Source organism: Mytilus galloprovincialis, chromosome 2 (assembly GCF_965363235.1).
Source record: "Mytilus galloprovincialis chromosome 2, xbMytGall1.hap1.1, whole genome shotgun sequence".
Lineage (NCBI taxonomy): Eukaryota > Metazoa > Mollusca > Bivalvia > Mytilida > Mytilidae > Mytilus > Mytilus galloprovincialis.
This window is the reverse complement of record NC_134839.1, coordinates 52,379,500-52,402,312: the sequence shown is the minus strand read 5'-3', so window position 1 is coordinate 52,402,312 and position 22,813 is coordinate 52,379,500. Positions and strand designations below refer to the sequence as shown.

The window sequence follows — 22,813 nt, the reverse complement described above, 5'->3', positions numbered from 1 at the left end:
GAGATTATAACTTACAAAATATATGTGACAATTTTAGTTTAACTATAGCTGTATATAATCATATACATGCGCAAAGAAATTTTCAAATACATCTTTTTAACTTTAGATTCATGCATGTAATTCATTTGAGAACGTACTTGGAATTAATTTAACTTATTAAACATGTTAAAGGGTATAAACTCATGCTATGAAAATTTTTCAAATGAGAAAGTAATTGAATTATTTTATGAATGGATGGATGTAACATAACTTTTTAAGAATTTGCTGTGTAATCATGTAATATAGATAAAATGATGTGTACACAACATGACATTGGTTAATTGTATAACAGATTGATTTGACTGCATAAAAATGTTTGCAGCAGGTCTGCAGCAAACACGCAGGAGAAAGATTAATTTGCATGAATATGTTTGCAGCAGGTCTGCGGCAAACACTCATTTGCATATAAATGTTTGCAGCAAGTCTGCAGCAAGTCTGCAGCAAACAGGCAGGAGAAATATTAATTTGCATAAATTAATGTTTGCAGCAGGTAAGCAGCAAACACTCATTTGCATATAAATGTTTGCAGCAGGTCTGCGGCAAACACTCATTTGCATGGTAAATTGTTTGCAGCAGACCTGCAGCGTATTTGCAGCAAACACGCCGCAAACACGAACTCTATGTTCGCTGCAAGTCTGCAGCAAGTTCGCAGCAGACTTGCAGCAAATGTTTGCAGGAGGCTGATTTTTTCAGTAAGGGTTATCATATTTGTAAAATAATAATATTGTAATGATATTATATCATGCTCCTTGTGAGCCCATTTTATGGAAATAAAGCTTCTTCTTCTTCTTCTTCTTCTTCTTCTTCTTCTTCTTCTTCTTCTTCTTCTTCTTCTTCTTCTTCTTTTCTTCTTCTTCTTCTTCTTCTTCTTCTTCTTCTTCTTCTTCTTCTTCTTCTTCTTCTTCTTCTTCTTTTCTTCTTCTTCTTCTTCTTCTTCTTCTTCTTCTTCTTCTTCTTCTTCTTCTTCTTCTTCTATATTCATTAATGACATCACAGAGGTCTCTGAAAATGACTTGTGTTATCCTCTAAAAATTATAGACTCAAAACTAAGTTGCCTGCTTTTTGCAGATGACTTGTTAATTTTTTCAGAAACTAAAACAGGGCTACAGAATAGTCTCAATAATTTAGCTTTATACTGTGATAAATGGCAGATAAAATTGAATATTAAAAAGACGAAATCTATGATATTTAATAGGACATGCTCTAAACTAGAAAAAACATTTTTAAATTTTATAAACAGTAACATTGATAATGTATCAGAATACTCATTTTTAGGCTTATTAATTAAATGCAATGGCAACATGTCTCATAGTACTAAAGAACTTGTCAAAAAAGCCCAAAAAGCGTTATTTGGGTTGAAAGCTTACACAAAGTCTTTGAATAATATACCAGTCAAAGTTGCATGCCACCTCTTTGATTCCCTCATAAAACCAAAAATGATATACAACTCTGAAGTTACATATTTAGACACATATATATCTCTTTTTAGAGCAAAAAATAGAGCTTTAAATTTTGGAAAAGTAGTAGATAATTTTAAGTTTTGCAGAAAAAAGTCCAATTGAAAAATTACACTTGCAATTCTGTAAATTTTTACTATATAGGAACTAGAAAGAATGCATCTAATCTTGCAACTAGAGCTGAATTGGGGAGACTTCCTATAGAATTTAATATTAAAACACAAACTTTATTATATTTAAAGAGATTTGAATGCTGTAAGTTAAATCCTCTTTTGAAAGAAGCTTACACGCTTAGTAAAAACTTAGACTCAGAAGGAGTATACTCCTGGTTTACCTATGTAAAAAATATTTTAAGTGAACTTAATTTAGATATAGCACAAATTCAACAAAATACTAGTTCAGACAAAAAAATAAATAAATCATTTAAAGTTTATATAAAAACAAGCTCTAAAAACTACTTTGAAAATTTGATACATGATAAGATGCAAACATTGATGAAAAAAGTAAACTTTATTTATATAGGAATCTTAAACAAAATTTATGTTTTGACATGTTTGAAGACTATTTAAGAACACCAAACTTTACTTATAGAAAATTAATAACAAAACTAAGAATTAGTGACCATAATTTAAATATAGAAAAAGGCAGACATACTAATACTCCTAGAGAGCAGAGATTTAATATATGCCTTAAATGTAAAACATTAGAAAACGAAAAACATTTTATATTAGATTGTAAATTAAATATGGAACTAAGAAATAACTTTTTTAACAATTTGGATTTAAATTTTTCTGTTAAAGATTTATCTGATGAAGAAAAGTTGATTTTTATACTCAATCCATCAAATTAACACCATCACAAGTAAATAAATTGGGGTCCTACATCAAAAGGTCATAGAACTGAGGACACTGGAATATTTACTGTAAATGAATGATTGTGTGTATATATATATATATATACAACTCGTCTAAACATCAACCCAACAATGTTAGATCTGTAAATTTGCTTTCGCAAATTTTTGGTTCTTCCCTCGCCGGGATTCGAACCCATGCTACTGTGATATCATGACACCAAATCGCCTGCACTGCAGCCGTCCCGCTAGACCACACGACCACCTGGGCATTGATGGCGATCCGATGGATACATCTGTTGTAGAGTTGTCACTGACTCAGACGTACTTATATATATATATATATATATATATCAGTCTAAAGATTTGCACAACGGTACTGATATAAGATGTTATAATACGAAAATGTTGTTATTAAATCGTGCAAATCTTTAGACTGATATAATTTTTTCCTTATCTGCATAGTATCGCCTATTTTAGACGATCCGGTACATAGTAAATTTGCTGGTTGGTCTTTTTTATAGACTTTTATAATATATATATATATATATATATATATATATATATTTGTGTGAAATATAGTTATATTGTTTATTATTTTGTATGTCACAAACTTAATGTTTAAAGTTTACATGGGAATAAATATGTGAATTTGAATTTTTTAATTATTAAAAAAATTGGGAGGTGTTTCCCGATTTTTTTCGGGAAAAAAGATGAATTTATGAAGAATCTGGTGCCATCTCTATCTGTATATATATTCTGCCAATTAAGGCACACCTCCTGGAACCCGGAGTACGGTATATAAGAAATGTTACACTGAATATCCTCCACCAATATTTACAGTAGATCCGTAAAAATTATTTACACTGATAAAAGTTCTTTATCCACACATAAAATACTTGTGTATGATTTAAAATCTAAAATTTATATTGTAAAATTTAATTTTAGATATTTATAAATTGCATAGACTGAGGTGATCTGACAGCACTATTGAAATGTCTTATATTTAATGCCGCATTTTCTATTCTTCTTCTTAGGCATAATGTTCAATAATTCATATCGCTTATGGTTCAGTCTGTATATAAGATGTCTGCACAGCGGTTCTAAATGAATGTTAATGTCATTAGTAAGCTCTAAATGTGCCGAGGTGATACAGTAGGCATAAGGATTCACTACGACAGTGAGAAGATCTACTTCTACAGCCAGATTATATTTAGCAAATAGCAAGCTACAAGTGTTGGTGATCTTTTCAAGAATATCTTTACGTACATATTCAAGCCGGGTACAGCCTAGCAGAAAATGAGCAAGTGTCTCTTCACTACATTTGCATAGCATACAGACAACATCTATTTTGTTTTGATTAAAAGCGGCTCTATTTGTTTGGAGAATGTATGTGCCAGTTGCAATTTTTAATCGAACTGGTATCTTTGCAATATCTCTGATGTTTGCATCTACAGTTCTTGCTATAGGATGACATTGTCCTATCTTATAACTCATTTCCAGATATGATAGTGTTGGATATAACTTAGATTCATCGTTAAAATGCGTTTTTCCCAATAGCTATTAACCTTTGTTGATATGAATTTTTTCCACAGAAATTTGGATAATGGAGTAATAATAAAACTGTAAGGATCATCAATGTCATATTTCAGGCAAAGCTTTTTTATCTCAATGAACCAACTATTACTATTCATATTTTTAATACTGAGCTGTCTCTCTGCAATTCTCCATTCCATTGATGTATTCCCTGATCTACATATATTGCCAAACAAAGTGAATGCTCTTTTATGAATTTCAGCCTCTGCTGGTAGTTGACCTGATATAATATATACAGCAGGATCTGCTACATTTGTATTCAAAGATAGTATTTGCTTCAGCATCTTTTTGTATTGCTTATTGATTAGATCCAGATTTTTCCCATTAGGAAGTAATGTCTCCAATCCGTATAGCATAACTGGAATGATATATGTTTTAACTAAACTGATTTAATCCATTTTCGCCATGTAGGCCAGATGCCATCAAGCTATATAGAGATCTCCTTGCTTTTTTAAGATTTTCTTCAATTGTGGCAGATGCAAAATCTTTAAAAGCTCTCTGAATGCCAATATGTGGGGTTTTGTCAACTACTGGCATCAGCTCACCATTCAAATCGAGTTCCATATCGTCAAATAATCTGTTTGATGTTTTAACAGGGAGGATGACACTCTTTGTTGGTTGTAAATGGTACCCTTCACGCTTGCTGTAATCTGATGGGATATTGACCATGGCTTGTAGGTTGTATATACGGATTATCGCTTACTAAGGCTATATCGTCGGCACAGGTGGGGGCACAGCATGATATAGACCCAATTTTTCCGCCAAGGTTAGAATCTTCAAGAAGGTTTAGTAGTTGGTTTATATATATTTTACATCTCATACTTACGATTAGACCTGCTGAGTCATTTATTTTCAATACATTGCAAGTCAGGTAATTTATTTTCAAACTACCACAGAACAAACCATTTATTTTTGTGATTATCTAGACTGAGTTATTTATTTTCAAAACCCCTCCCCCCCCCCCCCCCCTGAATATCATGGTCGTCCCCTAATTCAGATCAGATTCTGAATTAACATTTTGATAAGGCAATTTAATTAAGTTTAAAACTGTTTTTTTGTGTGTTTTTTTTTTTTTTTTTTTTTTTTATCTATAACTCTTTTTTTTACATCTCCTACCCCAAGCAGCAGTTATGTCATTGGTCAACATTGCTCCTTTGTTTCACTAATTCTCAATTGTTGCAAATTATATATTGAACTTTTACCTTTAAACTGAAAACACCTTTGTTTATTGGTCCGTGGCCACGGGTAGGTACGACGCTACTTCCGGTATTTTGGCAAATCTAGAAAAGCAAGCATGGGCATCAACTTGGGAGACGAATTTCCAAATTTTAAGGCTGAGACAAGTCAAGGTGATATTCAATTTCACGACTGGATTGGCGATAGGTGAGAACTTAAGCTAACATTGTTTTCTTATTTAAATAAACATACAGAAAATGTTGACCGGTACACGTTACATAAAATGGTACGCCCATTGACCGAAAATGCTTCGTGTGAAAGAAATTTATAGAAGAGGCGTACCACTGAATTTTGTCAAACATAAGACGCATTATTTTTTTGTGTATACGAACAAGTGCAAGTTAAATATAGGAATTTAAAAAATGATTGATTTGATTAATACACATAAGACACAAAAAGGGGAGGGGTTCCATACCTTTATCAGGATGGATGATGCACTTTTGCAACATACTTTATTTATTTACATGCATTATTATGTGCACACTTTGCTCCTTCTATTATAGTATTATGAGAACTTGTTTGCTTGAGTTGAATGAAAAATTCCAATGCAGATACTTCTTTTCCAAAGGTCAAAATATAGGATATGAATGCAATTACTTTAAATGTTTATGAACCCTTTCCACAGTTGTTTGGGGGTGAACCAGAACTAGAAATAATTGTATCTATGAATGTCTATCATGTCATTTGTTGACAACTTGTGTTGAACTTTCATTCTTGGTTTTTGTCATTCATGATTGGGGAGCTGTCTAATTGGTGGATCTCATTGGGGTCTAAGCGTGATGCGGGATTGCCGATTTTTTGTAAGCGTGACACGTGAAAATCAAATTATTGTGTCGTGAAAACAGGAAATGAGGTTTAGCGGGACCCGGGAAATGACAAAAAAATAAGAATTGCTTACATACATAGTGTAAGCGAGATACGGGAATCTGACAAAACAGTAAGCGGGATCCGGGATCGGAACCCCCCAATGAGACCCCCTTACTGACATGATACCTATTAAAGTATGAACGTATGTGGTCTCTGTGCACAGGTGAATTTAGTGAGGGTCCTGTATTTCCCCCACATCCTTTTTTGGGGGAAAAAATTTAAAAAAGGGTAGATTATATTGAGAATCACTGAAGCATGACTGGAGCAGGCCTCCTCTTAAGGAGTCAGTTGGCCCTGAGGTATGAAAATTTCTGTATCTGCAATTGCTGTTGATGATTGTTCATATAGTATGTATATCAGAAAGCGTTCAAGATTTATTTGAGAATTGAATGCTTCTTTTTGTAAATTCATTGGGGTGTAAAAGCATTGACCAAAATACATTTTGAATGAAGCACGGAAGCAGTTCATTCTAAAAATGTGCGCACAGTCAACGCTTCTACAACCCTATGATATAACAAAAAGAAGCATTCAATACTTAGATAAATTTTACATTTTTTTTTAGCTAGGATCATGAAAATATGATTTATATCAAGTTTTTCCTTTATTTACCTATGCACTTTATAGCGGGACCTTGTGTCATCATAATTGTTAAATTTCATTTAAGAATTGAATGCTTCTTTTTGTAACTTCATTGGGGTGTAAAAGCGTTGACCGAAGTTCATTCTAAAAATGTGCGCACCGTCAATGCTTTTACAACCCTATGAAGTTACAAAATGAAGCATTCAATACTTATAATTACATTTTTCAGCTAGGATCATGAAAACACGAATTTTATCAATTTTTGATTTAATTCACCTGTGCACTTTATTGTGGGACCTCGTGTTATCATGAATGAAAAGTTTTATTGAGTAATGCAATTGCTTCAGGAATAACACGTGCTGTGCAGTTAGCCAATCAGAATAACGTATTATAGTGAAACATACATCTAATGTAATTATTGTGTAATAAATGTCAATTTCAGGTGGAGGCGAGATTGCTGTTAGCCAATCAAAACAAGTATCATAATGAAACATACATGCAATGTAACTATATTAAAATGGTCTCAATACTGTCTCTAATCTTGCTATAATTCTATTATCTTTTAAACTACCTGGTATTGAAAGGTCATATACTCATACATTGTACATGTTGTAATTATTTTTTTTTTTCTCAAGTCATTAGAACTTGATACTTCTAGTTAGATGGTTTTTTTTAACTTTTTTTGTGTCTTTTGTTTCAGTTGGACAATTCTGTTTTCCCATCCTGCAGATTATACCCCTGTTTGTACAACTGAACTTGGAGCAGTGATAAAACTTGTCCCTGAGTTTCAAAAAAGAAATGTCAAACTTATAGCTCTATCATGTGACTCGGTGGAAGATCATCTTGGATGGTCCAAGGTATTACAATGTATTATATACTTTTTATTGCATTGTGAATTAAATGTACAGATAAATTATGTTTTAATGATTTATTTGAGTGATATTATGAAATAGTGAAATAAGTAGGGCAGAAACTCATTTAAAATGCTGTAAAATTAACACAGCCAGATAGATCATCATATATATAACACATTTATAGAGATATACATGACCCCTTTTACTTTTTCTCTTCTTTTTTTTAAAGATTTAATGTCATATTATTAATAAGATTTAAATTTATGTTCAACTGAACTATAAATATAAAAAAAAAACTCAAACATTTATAATATTTGTTGTTCATTGAATGACAATTTAAACATTTTAAATGGTTAAATTCCCAGATGAAATCATTCATGACGAGACATGTAATATGAGAAAAATGTATTATGTTTTATTGTTCATGTTGTTTATGGTGTACATGTATATAAACATAATAGATATGTCACCTTTAAACAGGAGGAGGGCAATCCTAAGATGAACTCAAGCATTGTAAAAAAATGTTGTATTCAATATGTATTATGAAATTTTGATTGTTAATTACCAGAACTGCCTATGGAAAATTATACATTTTTATGACTGTAAATATTAAAAGGGGGGAAGATACCTTTTTATGTTAACTGTTAACCTGTTTTGGCCTTTTTCAAGGTGTTTTTAACTGTTATAAATCTAAGATAAATTTAAACGGTTAACTGTTTTCGACCCACTGTGTTAACTGTTATCAGCATTTTTATACGACCGCAAAAATTTTAATTTTTCGTCGTATATTGCTATCACGTTGGCGTCGTCGCGTCCGTCGTCCTGCGTCTTCGTCCTGCGTCGTCCGAATACTTTTAGTTTTCGCACTCTAACTTTAGTAAAAGTGAATAGAAATCTATGAAATTTTAACACAAGGTTTATGACCACAAAAGGAAGGTTGGGATTGGTTTTGGGAGTTTTGATCCCAACATTTTAGGAATTAGGGGCCAAAAAGGGCCCAAATAAGCATTTTCTTGGTTTTCGCACTATAACTTTAGTTTAAGTAAATAGAAATTTATGAAATTTTGACACAAGGTTTATGACCACAAAAGGAAGGTTGGGATTAATTTTGGGAGTTTTAGTTCCAACAGTTTAGGAATTAGGGGCCAAAAAAGGGCCCAAATAAGCATTAATCTTGGTTTTCGCACAATAACTTTAGTATAAGTAAATAGAAATCAATGAAATTTAAACACAAGGTTTATGACCACAAAAGGAAGGTTGGGATTGACTTTGGGAGTTTTGGGTCCGAACAGTTTAGGAATTAGGGGCCAAAAAGGGGCCCAAATAAGCATTTTTCTTGGTTTTTGCACCATAACTTTAGTATAAGTCAATAGAAATCTATGAAATTTAAACACAAGGTTTATGACCATAAAAGGAAGGTTGGGATTGATTTTGGGAGTTTTGGTCCAAACAGTTTAGGAATAAGGGACCCAAAGGGTCCAAAATTAAACTTTGTTTGATTTCATCAAAAATTGAATAATTGGGGTTCATTGATATGCCGAATCTAACTGTGTATGTAGATTCTTAATTTTTGGTCCCGTTTTCAAATTGGTCTACATTAAGGTCCAAAGGGTCCAAAATTAAACTTTGTTTGATTTTGACAAAAATTGAATCCTTGGGGTTCTTTGATATGCTGAATCTAAAAATGTACTTGGATTTTTGATTATTGGCCCAGTTTTCAAGTTGGTCCAAATCGGGGTCCAAAATTAAACTTTGTTTGATTTCATCAAAAATTGAATAATTGGGGTTCTTTGATATGCCTATTTTAACTGTATATGTATATTCTTAATTTTTGGTCTCTTTTTCAAATTGGTCAACATAAAGGTCCAAAGGGTCCAAAATTAAACTTAGCTTGATTTTAACAAAAATTGAATTCTTGGGCTTCTTTGATATGCTGAATCTAAACATGTACTTAGATTTTTGATTATGGGCCCAGTTTTCAAGTTGGTCCAAATCAGGATCCAAAATTATTAGCTCACCTGGCCGAAAGGCCAAGTGAGCTTTTCTCATCACTTGGCGTCCGGCGTCCGTCGTCGTCCTGCGTTAACTTTTACAAAAATCTTCTCCTCTGAAACTACCAGGGCTCGACATTAACGCTTGTCCGATTGTCCGGGACAAGTGGACACAGGTGTCGGGCAAGTAGATTCACCATACTACTTGTCCGACGGGACAAGTGAAAAATCAAGGTCAGATAAAAATAGATCAAATTCAAGACTTATACATTCCCAAAAATATGAATGATTGTTTTATTGATCATACTTAATGAAATAATTATTCATTGATTGAACCAGAGACATATAAAACGTGTATAATATGTCTCTGATTTGGAGTTTTGAACATGCTGGCAGCCATTGACCAGGGGGATATAAGTAAGGGGAAAGAAACCAATGTTAATGTATCTTCTTAGTATAAGCTTCCTTGAATTAGGAGCACCTCCATATGGAGTTTTACCTAAACTTTAAGATATTAAATTAAAGTATGTTTCATTTGATTTTGCTTTTATGCATAACAATACATTAAAAAAGGTTTTATTTGATAAGATCTATGATATAAAAATTTAAGATGAAAAAAAAAAAAAAAATCTAAAAAGGCAGATTTTTTTGTAAAATGTGTATGTACTTCATGATCATATATATCAATGTATATACAAATCAAAATAAATTGTAAAAGCTTGTTTTGACATCATCAATAAATTAAAAAGGTTTACTCATATACATGTTCAAGGTGGCCAGGTGTATTTACGTCCTTGGTTTAACCAATACCACTACTAAAGAATGAATAGGTCCATAAGGGAATGTAGTGGTTTGGGAAGAAATGATGATTTAATGATTGACAAATGATAGTGACATTGAGTCAGAGAACACAGTCTTGCAAAAAAACTTTCATTCTGAAATAATGAAATGTACTTTGATGCGGTATTCATATAACATTACAAAATGCTCCTTTTATTGGGTACAATCAAAGCCCAAGTGTTATTATTGCATAAATCATCAATATGTTAGATTTTCAATTATGAATTCGGACAAGTGAGTTAAGAGTTCGGACAAGCTGATTTTCTTGCCACTTGTCCGAAGGGACAAGTTAGAAAAAATGTTAATGTAGAGGCCTGACTACTGGGCCAAATTTAACCAAACTTGGCCACAATCATCAATGGGGTATCTAGTTTAAAAAATGTGTCCGGTGCCCCGCCCAACCAACCAAGATGGCCGCCATGGCTAAAAATAGAACATAGCGGTAAAATGCAGTTTTTGGCTTATAACTCAAAAACCAAAGCATTTAGAGCAAATCTGACATGGGGGTAATATTGTTAATCAGGTCAAGATCTATCTGCCCTGAAATTTTCAGATGAATCGGACATTTCGTTGTTGGGTTGCTGCCCCTGAAATGGTAATTTTAAGGAAATTTTGCTGTTTTTGGTTATTATCTTGAATATTATTATAGATAGAGATATACTGTAAACAGCAATAATGTTCAGCAAAGTAAGATCTACAAATAAGTCAACATGACCAAAATGGTCAGTTGACCACTTTAGGAGTTATTGCCCTTTATAGTCAATTTTTAACCATTTTTCGTAAATCTTAGTAATCTTTTAGAAAAATCTTCTCCTCTGAAACTGCTGGGCCAAATTTAACCAAACTTGGCCATAATCATCATTGGGGTATCTAGTTTAAAAAATGTGTCCGGTGACCCGGCCAACCAACCAAGATGGCCACCATGGCTAAAAATAAAACATAGGGGTAAAATGCAGTTTTTGGCTTATAACTCAAAAACCAAAGCATTTAGAGCAAATCTGACTGGAAATAAAATTGTTGATCAGGTCACGATCTATTTGCCCTGGAATTTTCAGATGAATCGGATAATCGGTTGTTGGGTTGCTGCCCCTGAAATGGTAATTTTAAGGAAATTTTGCTGTTTTTGGTTATTATCTTGAATATTATTATAGATAGAGATAAACTGTAAACAGCAATAATGTTCAGCAAAGTAAGATCTACAAATAAGTCAACATGACCAAAATGGTCAGTTGGCCACTTTAGGAGTTATTGCCCTTTATAGTCAATTTTTAACCATTTTATGTAAATCTTAGTAATCTTTTAGAAAAATCTTCTCCTCTGAAACTACTGGGCCAAATTTAACCAAACTTAGCCATAATCATCATTGGGGTATCTTGTTAAAAAAATGTGTCCGGTAACTCGGCCAACAAACCCAGATGGCCGCCATGGCTAAAAATAGAACATGGGGGTAAAATGCAGTTTTTGGCTTATAACTCAAAAACCAAAGCATTAAGAGCAAATCTGACAGGAAGTAAAATTGTTGATCAGGTCACGATCTATCTGCCCTGGAATTTTCAGATGAATCGGATAATCGGTTGTTAGGTTGCTGCCCCTCAATTGGTAATTTTGAGGAAATTTTGCTGTTTTTTTGCTATTATCTTGAATATTATTATAGATAGAGATAAACTGTAAAAAGCAAAAATGTACAGCATAGTAAGAACTAAAAATAAGTCAGTATGACCAAAATAGTCAATTGACCCCCTAAGGAGTTATTGCCCTTCATAGTCAATTTTTAACAATTTTCTTAAAATTTGAAAATTTTCAATAACATTTTCCACAGAAAGTACTGTTATAGATAGAGATAATTGTAAGCAGCAAGAATGTTTAGTAAAGTAAGATCTACAAACACATCACCATCACCAAAACACAATTTTGTCATGAATCCATCTGTGTCCATTGTTTAATATTCACATAGACCAAGGTGAGCGACACAGGCTCTTTAGAGCCTCTAGTTATATTAAGTATTGTGCAATAGCAAGAAATTTTCAATTGCAGAGTATTCAGCAATAGCAAGAAATCTGAAATTGCACGGTATTGTGCAATAGCAAGAAATTTTCAATTACACAGTATTGAGCAATAGCAAGAAATCTTCAATTGCACAGTACTGTGCAATAGCAAATATTTTCAATTGCACAGTATTGCGCAATAGCAAGAAATATCTAATTGCACAATATTGTGCAATAGCAAGAAATATCTAATTGCACAATATTGTGCAATAGCAAAAAATTTTCAATTGATTGGAGTTATCTTTCTTTGTCCAGAATAGTAGTTGAATCAACTTAAATCATTGTTTTATACAATATACAATGTATATTCACTTTTACTACCAACTGATAGATTAAAACAATCTTTACCATTCAGTGATAACAAGCACTTTTTAGCTCACCTGGCCCGAAGGGCCAAGTGAGCTTTTCTCATCACTTGGCGTCCGGCGTCGTCCGGCGTCTTCGTCCGTCGTCGTTAACTTTTACAAAAATCTTCTCCTGAAACTACTGGGCCAAATTAAACCAAACTTGGCCACAATCATCATTGGGGTATCTAGTTTAAAAAATGTGTGGCGTGACCCGGCCAACCAACCAAGATGGCCGCCAAGGCTAAAAATAGAACATAGGGGTAAAATGCAGTTTTTGGCTTATAACTCAAAAACCAAAGCATTTAGAGCAAATCTGACAGGTGTAAAATTGTTGATCAGGTCAAGATCTATCTGCATTGAAATTTTCAGATGAATCGGACATTTTGTTGTTGGGTTGCTGCCCCTGAAATGGTAATTTTAAGGAAATTTTGCTGTTTTTGGTTATTATCTTGAATATTATTATAGATAGAGATAAACTGTTTACAGCAATAATGTTCAGCAAAGTAAGATCTACAAATAAGTCAACATGACCAAAATGGTCAGTTGACCACTTTAGGAGTTATTGCCCTTTATAGTCAATTTTTAACCATTTTTTCGTAAATCTTAGTAATCTTTTACAAAAATCTTCTCATCTGAAACTACTGGGCCAAATTTATCCAAACTTGGCCACAATTATCTTTGGGGTATTTAGTTTAAAAATGTGTCCGGTGACCCGGCCAACCAACCAAGATGGCCGCCATGGCTAAAAATAAAACATAGGGGTAAAATGCAGTTTTTGGCTTATAACTCAAAAACCAAAGCATTTAGAGCAAATCTGACTGGAAATAAAATTGTTGATCAGGTCACGATCTATTTGCCTTGGAATTTTCAGATGAATCGGATAATCGGTTGTTGGGTTGCTGCCCCTGAAATGGTAATTTTAAGGAAATTTTGCTGTTTTTGGTTATTATCTTGAATATTATTATAGATAGAGATAAACTGTAAAAAGCAATAATGTTCAGCAAAGTAAGATCTACAAATAAGTCAACATGACCAAAATGGTCAGTTGGCCACTTTAGGAGTTATTGCCCTTTATAGTCAATTTTTAACCATTTTATGTAAATCTTAGTAATCTTTTAGAAAAATCTTCTCCTCTGAAACTACTGGGCCAAATTTAACCAAACTTAGCCATAATCATCATTGGGGTATCTTGTTAAAAAAATGTGTCCGGTAACTCGGCCAACAAACCCAGATGGCCGCCATGGCTAAAAATAGAACATGGGGGTAAAATGCAGTTTTTGGCTTATAACTCAAAAACCAAAGCATTAAGAGCAAATCTGACAGGAAGTAAAATTGTTGATCAGGTCAAGATCTATCTGCCCTGGAATTTTCAAATGAATCGGATAATCGGTTGTTAGGTTGCTGCCCCTCAATTGGTAATTTTGAGGAAATTTTGCTGTTTTTTTGCTATTATCTTGAATATTATTATAGATAGAGATAAACTGTAAACAGCAAAAATGTACAGCATAGTAAGAACTAAAAATAAGTCAGTATGACCAAAATAGTCAATTGACCCCCTAAGGAGTTATTGCCCTTCATAGTCAATTTTTAACAATTTTCTTAAAATTTGAAAATTTTCAATAACATTTTCCACAGAAAGTACTGTTATAGATAGAGATAATTGTAAGCAGCAAGAATGTTTAGTAAAGTAAGATCTACAAACACATCACCATCACCAAAACACAATTTTGTCATGAATCCATCTGTGTCCATTGTTTAATATTCACATAGACCAAGGTGAGCGACACAGGCTCTTTAGAGCCTCTAGTTATATTAAGTATTGTGCAATAGCAAGAAATTTTCAATTGCAGAGTATTCAGCAATAGCAAGAAATCTGAAATTGCACGGTATTGTGCAATAGCAAGAAATTTTCAATTACACAGTATTGAGCAATAGCAAGAAATCTTCAATTGCACAGTACTGTGCAATAGCAAATATTTTCAATTGCACAGTATTGCGCAATAGCAAGAAATATCTAATTGCACAATATTGTGCAATAGCAAAAAATTTTCAATTGATTGGAGTTATCTTTCTTTGTCCAGAATAGTAGTTGAATCAACTTAAATCATTGTTTTATACAATATACAATGTATATTCACTTTTACTACCAACTGATAGATTAAAACAATCTTTACCATTCAGTGATAACAAGCACTTTTTAGCTCACCTGGCCCGAAGGGCCAAGTGAGCTTTTCTCATCACTTGGCGTCCGGCGTCGTCCGGCGTCGTCGTCCGTCGTCGTTAACTTTTACAAAAATCTTCTCCTCTGAAACTACTGGGCCAAATTAAACCAAACTTGGCCACAATCATCATTGGGGTATCTAGTTTAAAAAATGTGTGGCGTGACCCGGCCAACCAACCAAGATGGCCGCCAAGGCTAAAAATAGAACATAGGGGTAAAATGCAGTTTTTGGCTTATAACTCAAAAACCAAAGCATTTAGAGCAAATCTGACAGGTGTAAAATTGTTGATCAGGTCAAGATCTATCTGCATTGAAATTTTCAGATGAATCGGACATTTTGTTGTTGGGTTGCTGCCCCTGAAATGGTAATTTTAAGGAAATTTTGCTGTTTTTGGTTATTATCTTGAATATTATTATAGATAGAGATAAACTGTTTACAGCAATAATGTTCAGCAAAGTAAGATCTACAAATAAGTCAACATGACCAAAATGGTCAGTTGACCACTTTAGGAGTTATTGCCCTTTATAGTCAATTTTTAACCATTTTTTCGTAAATCTTAGTAATCTTTTACAAAAATCTTCTCATCTGAAACTACTGGGCCAAATTTATCCAAACTTGGCCACAATCATCTTTGGGGTATCTAGTTTAAAAATGTGTCCGGTGACCCGCCCAACCAACCAAGATGGCCGCCATGGCTAAAAATAGAACATAGGGGTAAAATGCAGTTTTTGGCTTATAACTTAAAAACCAAAGCATTTAGAGCAAATCTGACATTGGTAATATTGTTTATCAGGTCAAGATCTATCTACCCTGAAATTTTCAGATGAATCTGACAACCTGTTGTTGGGTTGCTGCCCCTAAATTGGTAATTTTAAGGAAATTTTGCTGTTTTTGGTTATTATCTTGTATATTATTATAGATAGAGATAAACTGTAAACAGCCATTATGTTCAGCAAAGTAAGATTTACAAATAAGTCAACATGACCGAAATGGTCAGTTGACCCCTTTAGGAGTTATTGCCCTTTATAGTCAATTTTTAACCATTTTTCGTAAATCTTAGTAATCTTTTACAAAAATCTTCTCCTCTGAAACTACTGGGCCAAATTAATCCAAACTTATCCACAATCATCTTTGGGGTATCTAGTTTAAAAAATATGTCCGATGACCCGGCCATCCAACCAAGATGGCCGCCATGGCTAAAAATAGAACATAGGGGTAAAATGCAGTTTTTGGCTTATAACTCAAAAACCAAAGCGTTTAGAGCAAATCTGACATGGGGATTAAATTGTTTATCAGGTCAAGATCTATCTGCCCCGAAATTTTCAGATGAATCAGACAACCCGTTGTTGGGTTGCTGCCCCTGAATTGGTAATTTTAAGGAAATTTTGCTGTTTTTGGTTATTGTCTTGAATATTATTTTAGATAGAGATAAACTGTAAACAGCAATAATGTTCAGCAAAGTAAGATTTACAAATAAGTCAACATGACCGAAATGGTCAATTGACCCCCTAAGGAGTTATTGTCCTTTATAGTCAATTTTCAACAATTTTTATAAAATTTGTAAATATTTACTAACATTTTCCACGAAACTACTGGGCCTAGTTCATTATAGATAGAGATAATTGTAAGCAGCAAGGATGTTCAGTAAAGTAAGATGTACAAACACATCACCATCACCAAAATACAATTTTGTCATGAATCCATCTGCTTCCTTTGTTTAATAGTCACATAGACCAAGGTGAGCGACCAGGCTCTTTAGAGCCTCTAGTTTTGCATTTTAATATTTTATGATGTATTTAAATGAGTAGTTATTGCTATTTCTTCAATTTTTTTGAGAGGATTAATATTCAACAGCATAGTGAATTGCTCAAAGGCAAAACAAACATTTTAAGTTCATTAGACCACATTCATTCTGTGTCAGAAACCTATGCTGTGTCAACTATTTAATCACAGTCCAAATTTAGAGCTGAATCCAGCTTGAAAGTTGTGTCCATACTTGCCCCAACCGTTCAGGGTTCAACCTCTGCAGTCGTATAAAGCTGCGCCCTGCGGAGCATCTGGTTGCATTTGTTGTTAACTGTTTTTGCCAAAATCGAGGTATTTTTAACATGTTAACAGACCCCCTATTGCCCCCTCTTAAAATCATAATTGTTCATGTTGTTGAAATTGAACAGAGGGAATTTTGTCCTAGGGTGCAAATATTACAATATAAAAACAATCATTATAAGGAAACCTAGTTTAACCAATTTATTAAACATGCCTTATTACTTTTAAATTTATAAATAAACAGCATTGGTGTTGATTTTTGTTTATATGGTAAAAGTATATCTAAGTCCAGGTTGGCTATCAATATCCTGTTTTGAATGTTACTTATTTTTCACTGTTTGGTGTTTTTTTATTTGTACAGGATATCCAGAGCTACCAGAAGTGTGGTGGAGACTTTCCCTATCCGATCATTGCTGACAAGGAGAGAAAGTTAGCAGTACAACTTGGTATGTTAGATCCAGTAGAAAAAGACAAGACTGGATTACCACTCACATGTAGAGCTGTAAGTTGTTAGTCCAGCTAGTGTTGGCCTAAAAGGGGCCAGTATTGTCCTCACACCAAACTGCTATACCTTGTCATTTTTAAGCTGTAATATTTAGATATAAGATGTGGTATGAGTGCCAATGAGACAACTCTCCATCCAAGTGACAATTTGTAAAACTAAACAATTATAGGTCAAAGTATGGCCTTTAATACAGAGACTTGGCTCACACCAAACAGCAAGCAAGTTATAAAAGGCCCTGAAAATTACTAGTGTAAAACTATTTGAACAGCAAAATTCATCACTGGTTGTTAGGCATAAAAAAAATCGTATTTATTTTTAAAACTGTAAATTCATAAATTTAATGATGAGGTAGGTAAAAATGTTTAAAATTGAAAACTATTAATTAAAATATTTATCCTGTTTATAGCATTTACTATTTGTTTGCACCCTTAAACGGCCTTTCCTGCATTCCTGAAATCACAACAAATTACTACTTATTATCATACATGTGTTATACATGTATATTTTACTGACGAATGACAAAAAAAAAGTTATAAAGTAATACATATAATTAGAATGAAATTCAAAACAGTGTGGCTGTGGCCATTGATTGACACATTAAATTCATCCATTAACTGGGACAATTTAGGTGAACCTGTGTCTGTAACGACCACTGTTCACGACGTACCTACGATAGACATTTAAACTGTGGGGTCACCAAAGGTTTCTTAACGCCTTTAATTATAAAATAGTTCGAAAAATTAATCAGGAATAACCTTTATGTTTTGATTTATACAATTGATATAAATCAAAACATAGTGTTATTCCTGATTAATTTTTCGAATTACTTTATTAAGGTGTTGAGGACCTTAGGTGACCCCATAGTTTAAGTGTCTTTAAAAAGTACACAGTGAGCAATGGTCGTTACATACAAACGTTCACGTAAATTGTCCCAGTCAATGGATGAATTTAATGTGTCAATCAATGGCCACAGCCACACTGTTTTGAATTTCATTCTATGTGTTACTTCATTAGACAAGCAAACAATGTTACATAATGGAGTCTTAATAAACAAAACTGTGTAAAACAAACAGGGGGGATAAGTCTGACCATTTTATAGGATATAATTTAATTGTAGAGTAGAGTCACTTTTCTCTTTTGTTCTGAAATTGTGTTTATATACGTACATGATGTAAGCCATGTGTATATCATGGTATATTATAAGTATGATTTTCAGAGGTAAAGTTTTTTAACATGTTGATATATTATTAACTTAATGTTTTCCTTATGAAACTGTTTTGGAATACAAATTTTATTTTCTATGCAATTAACAGAAGGCCACTTGCAAGGCTAAGCATATAACCAGCCAATTTAACATTAAACGAATGGATAAGGGTTTTGTTTACTACTAAGTTATGAAACAAAGATCAAGACCTCGTATAATAATTGGTTTGCATGATTGAATATGTCAGTGTTGGTACCTCTTCACTTTTCATTCATGATCCTGCCATATTACATGTACATGATATATGTAGTATGCAGAGGGTACTTTTTCACTATTTGATTTTTTTTAACTTTCATGAGTTACTGCCTTTGTTTAAACCCTTGATATGTAATTTGTCATTCATTTTTTGATTTCAGTATTTCATCATTGGACCTGACAAGAAATTGAAGCTGTCTGCTCTGTACCCAGCTACTACTGGTCGTAACTTTGAGTAAGCTAACAATCAACTGTTTATATATAATCTTACTGAACATGCATAAAATAAACTAATATTTGCCACTGGACATTAAGCAACCAACACTCCGTCAATCAATTCACTTTTAAATCTTGTTTTAATAGATGTATATACTTTTGTATGCAAATGTGTCTGCCATTACGTTAAATCACACAGTTCCCATAAATTTTAACATCACAATTCAAAACATTTGATGTCACTATTAAAAAGTGATTGTTGCATGACGTCAGAAGGTTATTCGGAGTAAATCTTAAGATTATTTGGAGGCAAAATTCAGCTAAATACCAAAAGTGTAAATATGTTTATTATTGAGTGATTTAAAAGTGTGCTGTATCATTTTGCATGTTTTGGACATGTTGGAATAACAAATTTTCATTAATTTAAACTGTTCTTTTTTTATTTCAATAAATTATATTCAAAGTCATGGAAATAGTAAATATTGTAATTATTATTTACGATGTGTTAAACTTTGTATTCCACAGTGAGATCCTGAGAGTTATCGATTCCCTACAGTTAACAGCTACTAAAAAAGTGGCAACCCCAGCTAATTGGAAGGTATGGTGTGCTATATATACTATATTGTTTCCTTGTACAGTGTATTCTGGCTTATCCCACACCTGAGTTTTCCAACAAATGAACAAATTGTAAAAATCCTCATTGTATATTTGCATTACCAAAAAGACTGAAATTAGTTTCTTAATATAATTAATAGAATTAAAAATTGAAAAGAGGAATATTTCAAAGAAACAACAACCCATCCAAAGAGCAGATAACAGCTGAAGACCACCAATCGGTCTTTAATGCAGTGAGAAAATCCCGCATCTGGAGGTGGTCCTCTTCTGGCCCCTAAATAAAATTGTGTACTAGTTCAGTGAAAATTGACGTCACACTTAACTCCAAAACATATAAATGAACTAAAATTAAAAAACAAACAAGACTAACAAAGGCCAGAGGCTCCTGACTTGGGAAAGGCGCATAAATGTGGTGGGATTAAACATGTTTCATGAGATCTCAACCACCCCCCCCCCCCATACTTTTAGCCAATGCAGAATGAAAAAAACACATATAAATATGAGCAGTAAAAATCAGATCAAGTCTGATGTCAGAAAAGGTAGCAAAAGAAACTCATCAAAATGACAATGATACATGAATGAACAACCGACTACTAGCAGTTACTGACATGCCAGCTTCAGACCTCAATTAAACTGATTGAAAGATTATGTCTTTATTGTATGAAAATCAAATAGGATCCCTCATACTTTAATGATGAGTTATAATGCTTTAGTTTTGTTGCTATTGATTTTGTCAGATCTGTAGATCTTCATAGACAAAAATGATGACTCGCTAGTCTCTTAATGAAATTTGTGAAACTGTGTTTGTCATTGGTCAGGTACACCACAGTTGTGGCACAAGTCAGAACTTATTAGTATCAATAAAGATTAGATGTATACTTGACCAGAGCTATTCAGTTAATATTCACTGCATTTACCAATGTTTACTTAACCAGAGTTTTATCATTTTATAAAAAAAAACAAAGATATTTTTTTTATTAAATTTCCTTTTTTATCTTTTGCAGCAAGGAGGAGAATGCATGGTTGTCCCAAGTGTTACACCAGAAGAGGCAGCCAAACTTTTTCCAAAACACAGAGTTCAGGATGTGCCCTCTGGGAAAAGTTACCTTAGATTCACACCTCAGCCGTAATGAGTGTGTATAAAAATCACATATGACATGCAAATGACAATTTTTTATGTCAAATTTATTGTTTATTTTATTTAATTACTAGAGGATCTTCAATGTGGTTACTAAAATAGCCTACTAGTTTTGTGAGGGTTGTATTTTTTGTTTTTGAATAAAAGTAAAGAAAACTTTTTTCTATTTGAGATTTTCTTCTTCAATATGTTTAAGTAAAATACTTTAAATTTTGTTTCAAATTTGGGAAATATTTATAATTTTTATGTTTATGTGTTTGATTACATAAGTTTTTTGTCAGCCTAGGATTTTTTTTTTTATATTGGCAGCAGTAAAATAAGTGTGTTGAACGTTAATTGTTATTGTTGATAAGCAATTGAATTTTTTTTATATTTATTTTTTTAAACATTACTATTAGTGCTATAATGGTGCCATTCTAAATTATGTTTATAATAACAATCATCTTTATTAATAAAAAGTAATAAATTATATATGTGTTTCTCTATTCTGATGCCAGTTTATTCATCTGTCTGTCGTGCAACATGTCAGGAAAATGCAGTTGATAAAAGCAGTCATTATTTTTAAACCAACTACTGTTGAAGCGGATAAACTTTGTTAATGAAGGGGGACTTTGTTATATAAAAATATGATCACCTGAGTCTTATTCTGATGGCCAGTAATTATCTGCATACAATGGGGCATCCATTCAACAGTTCAGAATCGTGTATAAATTTCCAGTTATGTCTGGTAAGAATGGGCATGTGAAATCTGATGCCTTGTCGAGAGAAAGTGCTATTCTTTTCCATTGAAAAAAGCTTTGTATCAACTTTTTGACAAATGTTGAAAGGCAAAAGGACTGTCCCTATACAAAGTACCAATGGCAATGTGTTTGCCATCAGCAACCCAAATTTCCCAGTTACTTGAATGACTGAATTACACAATAAGTATCTGAAAAACACCAGGAATGACTAAATGACACCTCAAATTTCAGTTTCAGCACATATTAGTGACTTTTAAACATTGATTTACAGATGATATTAGATTAGAAGTTTATGATATACTTGATATAACATAAAAATGACTGATAGATTCAGTTAAGTTTGTAGAGATGTCATTATAAATTGAGTAGATGCATCCACCATGCATACACAAAATATGGTGACCTGCAATTGTTTACATGCGTGTCATTCCCGAAAGTTTTTTTTAGTCCCCTACAGAGGTAGTCAAAGGGGACTTAAGGTTTGCTCTCTGTCCATCTGTCTGTCTGTTCATCGGTCAGTGCGACATCATTTTTTCAGACTTTTTTTTATCAATGCTTGTAAGATATTGATTTGATATTTGGGGTACCCGGTATTGTTTTATTATGACAAGATACAGGTCAAGTTTAATTTTCATGATTTTAGCTTTTTTCCGCCCTTTTTCTAGAATTAAATTTTTGGTGAAATACTTATTAACTACTTGATTTCTGTTCAAAGGAAAATAAGTCATTTTATACGACCGCAAAAATTAAAGAAATTTTGGTCATATATTGGTATTACATTGTCGTCATGGTCGTCAGTGTAGTCAGAAGACAGATGGTTGACGGATAATAACTTTAGTATAAGTAAATAGAAATCAATTAAATTTTAACACAATGTTTATAACCACAAAAGAAAGGTTAAGATTAATTTTGGAGGTTATGGTCCTAAAGGTTTAGGAATTAAGGGCCCAAAACAAGCATTTATCTTTTTTCATGGAATAAGTTGTGTATAAGTATTTCAATTGCTCTGACATTGTACCACAATTTTTAATACCATTAGAAGGTTTGGATTTATTTTAAGGGTTATGGGACAAACAGTCAAGAAATTAAGGGCCTAAAAGGGGCCAAAACAGGCATTTTTCTAGGTTCAGGACAATAACTTGTGTATATGTGTATGGATCTCTCTGAAATT

The 22,813-nt window shown here is 32.9% G+C and overlaps 1 protein-coding gene across 1 annotated transcript; it reads left to right on the top strand.

Annotated features, from left to right (window-relative positions):
- The first annotated feature begins 5,165 nt into the window (after positions 1 to 5,165).
- LOC143063818 (peroxiredoxin-6-like) lies at positions 5,166 to 21,371 on the top strand. Its single transcript, XM_076236202.1, has 6 exons — positions 5,166 to 5,325; positions 7,325 to 7,481; positions 17,331 to 17,471; positions 19,095 to 19,168; positions 19,675 to 19,747; positions 20,769 to 21,371. Exons 1-6 carry the CDS (start codon positions 5,237 to 5,239, stop codon positions 20,892 to 20,894), a joined length of 660 nt encoding a protein of 219 aa, XP_076092317.1. The 5' UTR covers positions 5,166 to 5,236; the 3' UTR covers positions 20,895 to 21,371.
- Positions 21,372 to 22,813: the final 1,442 nt, after the last annotated feature.

Coding starts and splice junctions, on each gene's coding strand:
- LOC143063818 (XM_076236202.1), top strand. CDS start 5,237: ATGGGCATCAACTTGGGAGACGAATTTCCAAATTTTAAGGCTGAGACA. Junction 5,326..7,324: donor CACGACTGGATTGGCGATAG/GTGAGAACTTAA, acceptor CTTTTGTTTCAG/TTGGACAATTCTGTTTTCCC. Junction 19,169..19,674: donor ACTACTGGTCGTAACTTTGA/GTAAGCTAACAA, acceptor TGTATTCCACAG/TGAGATCCTGAGAGTTATCG.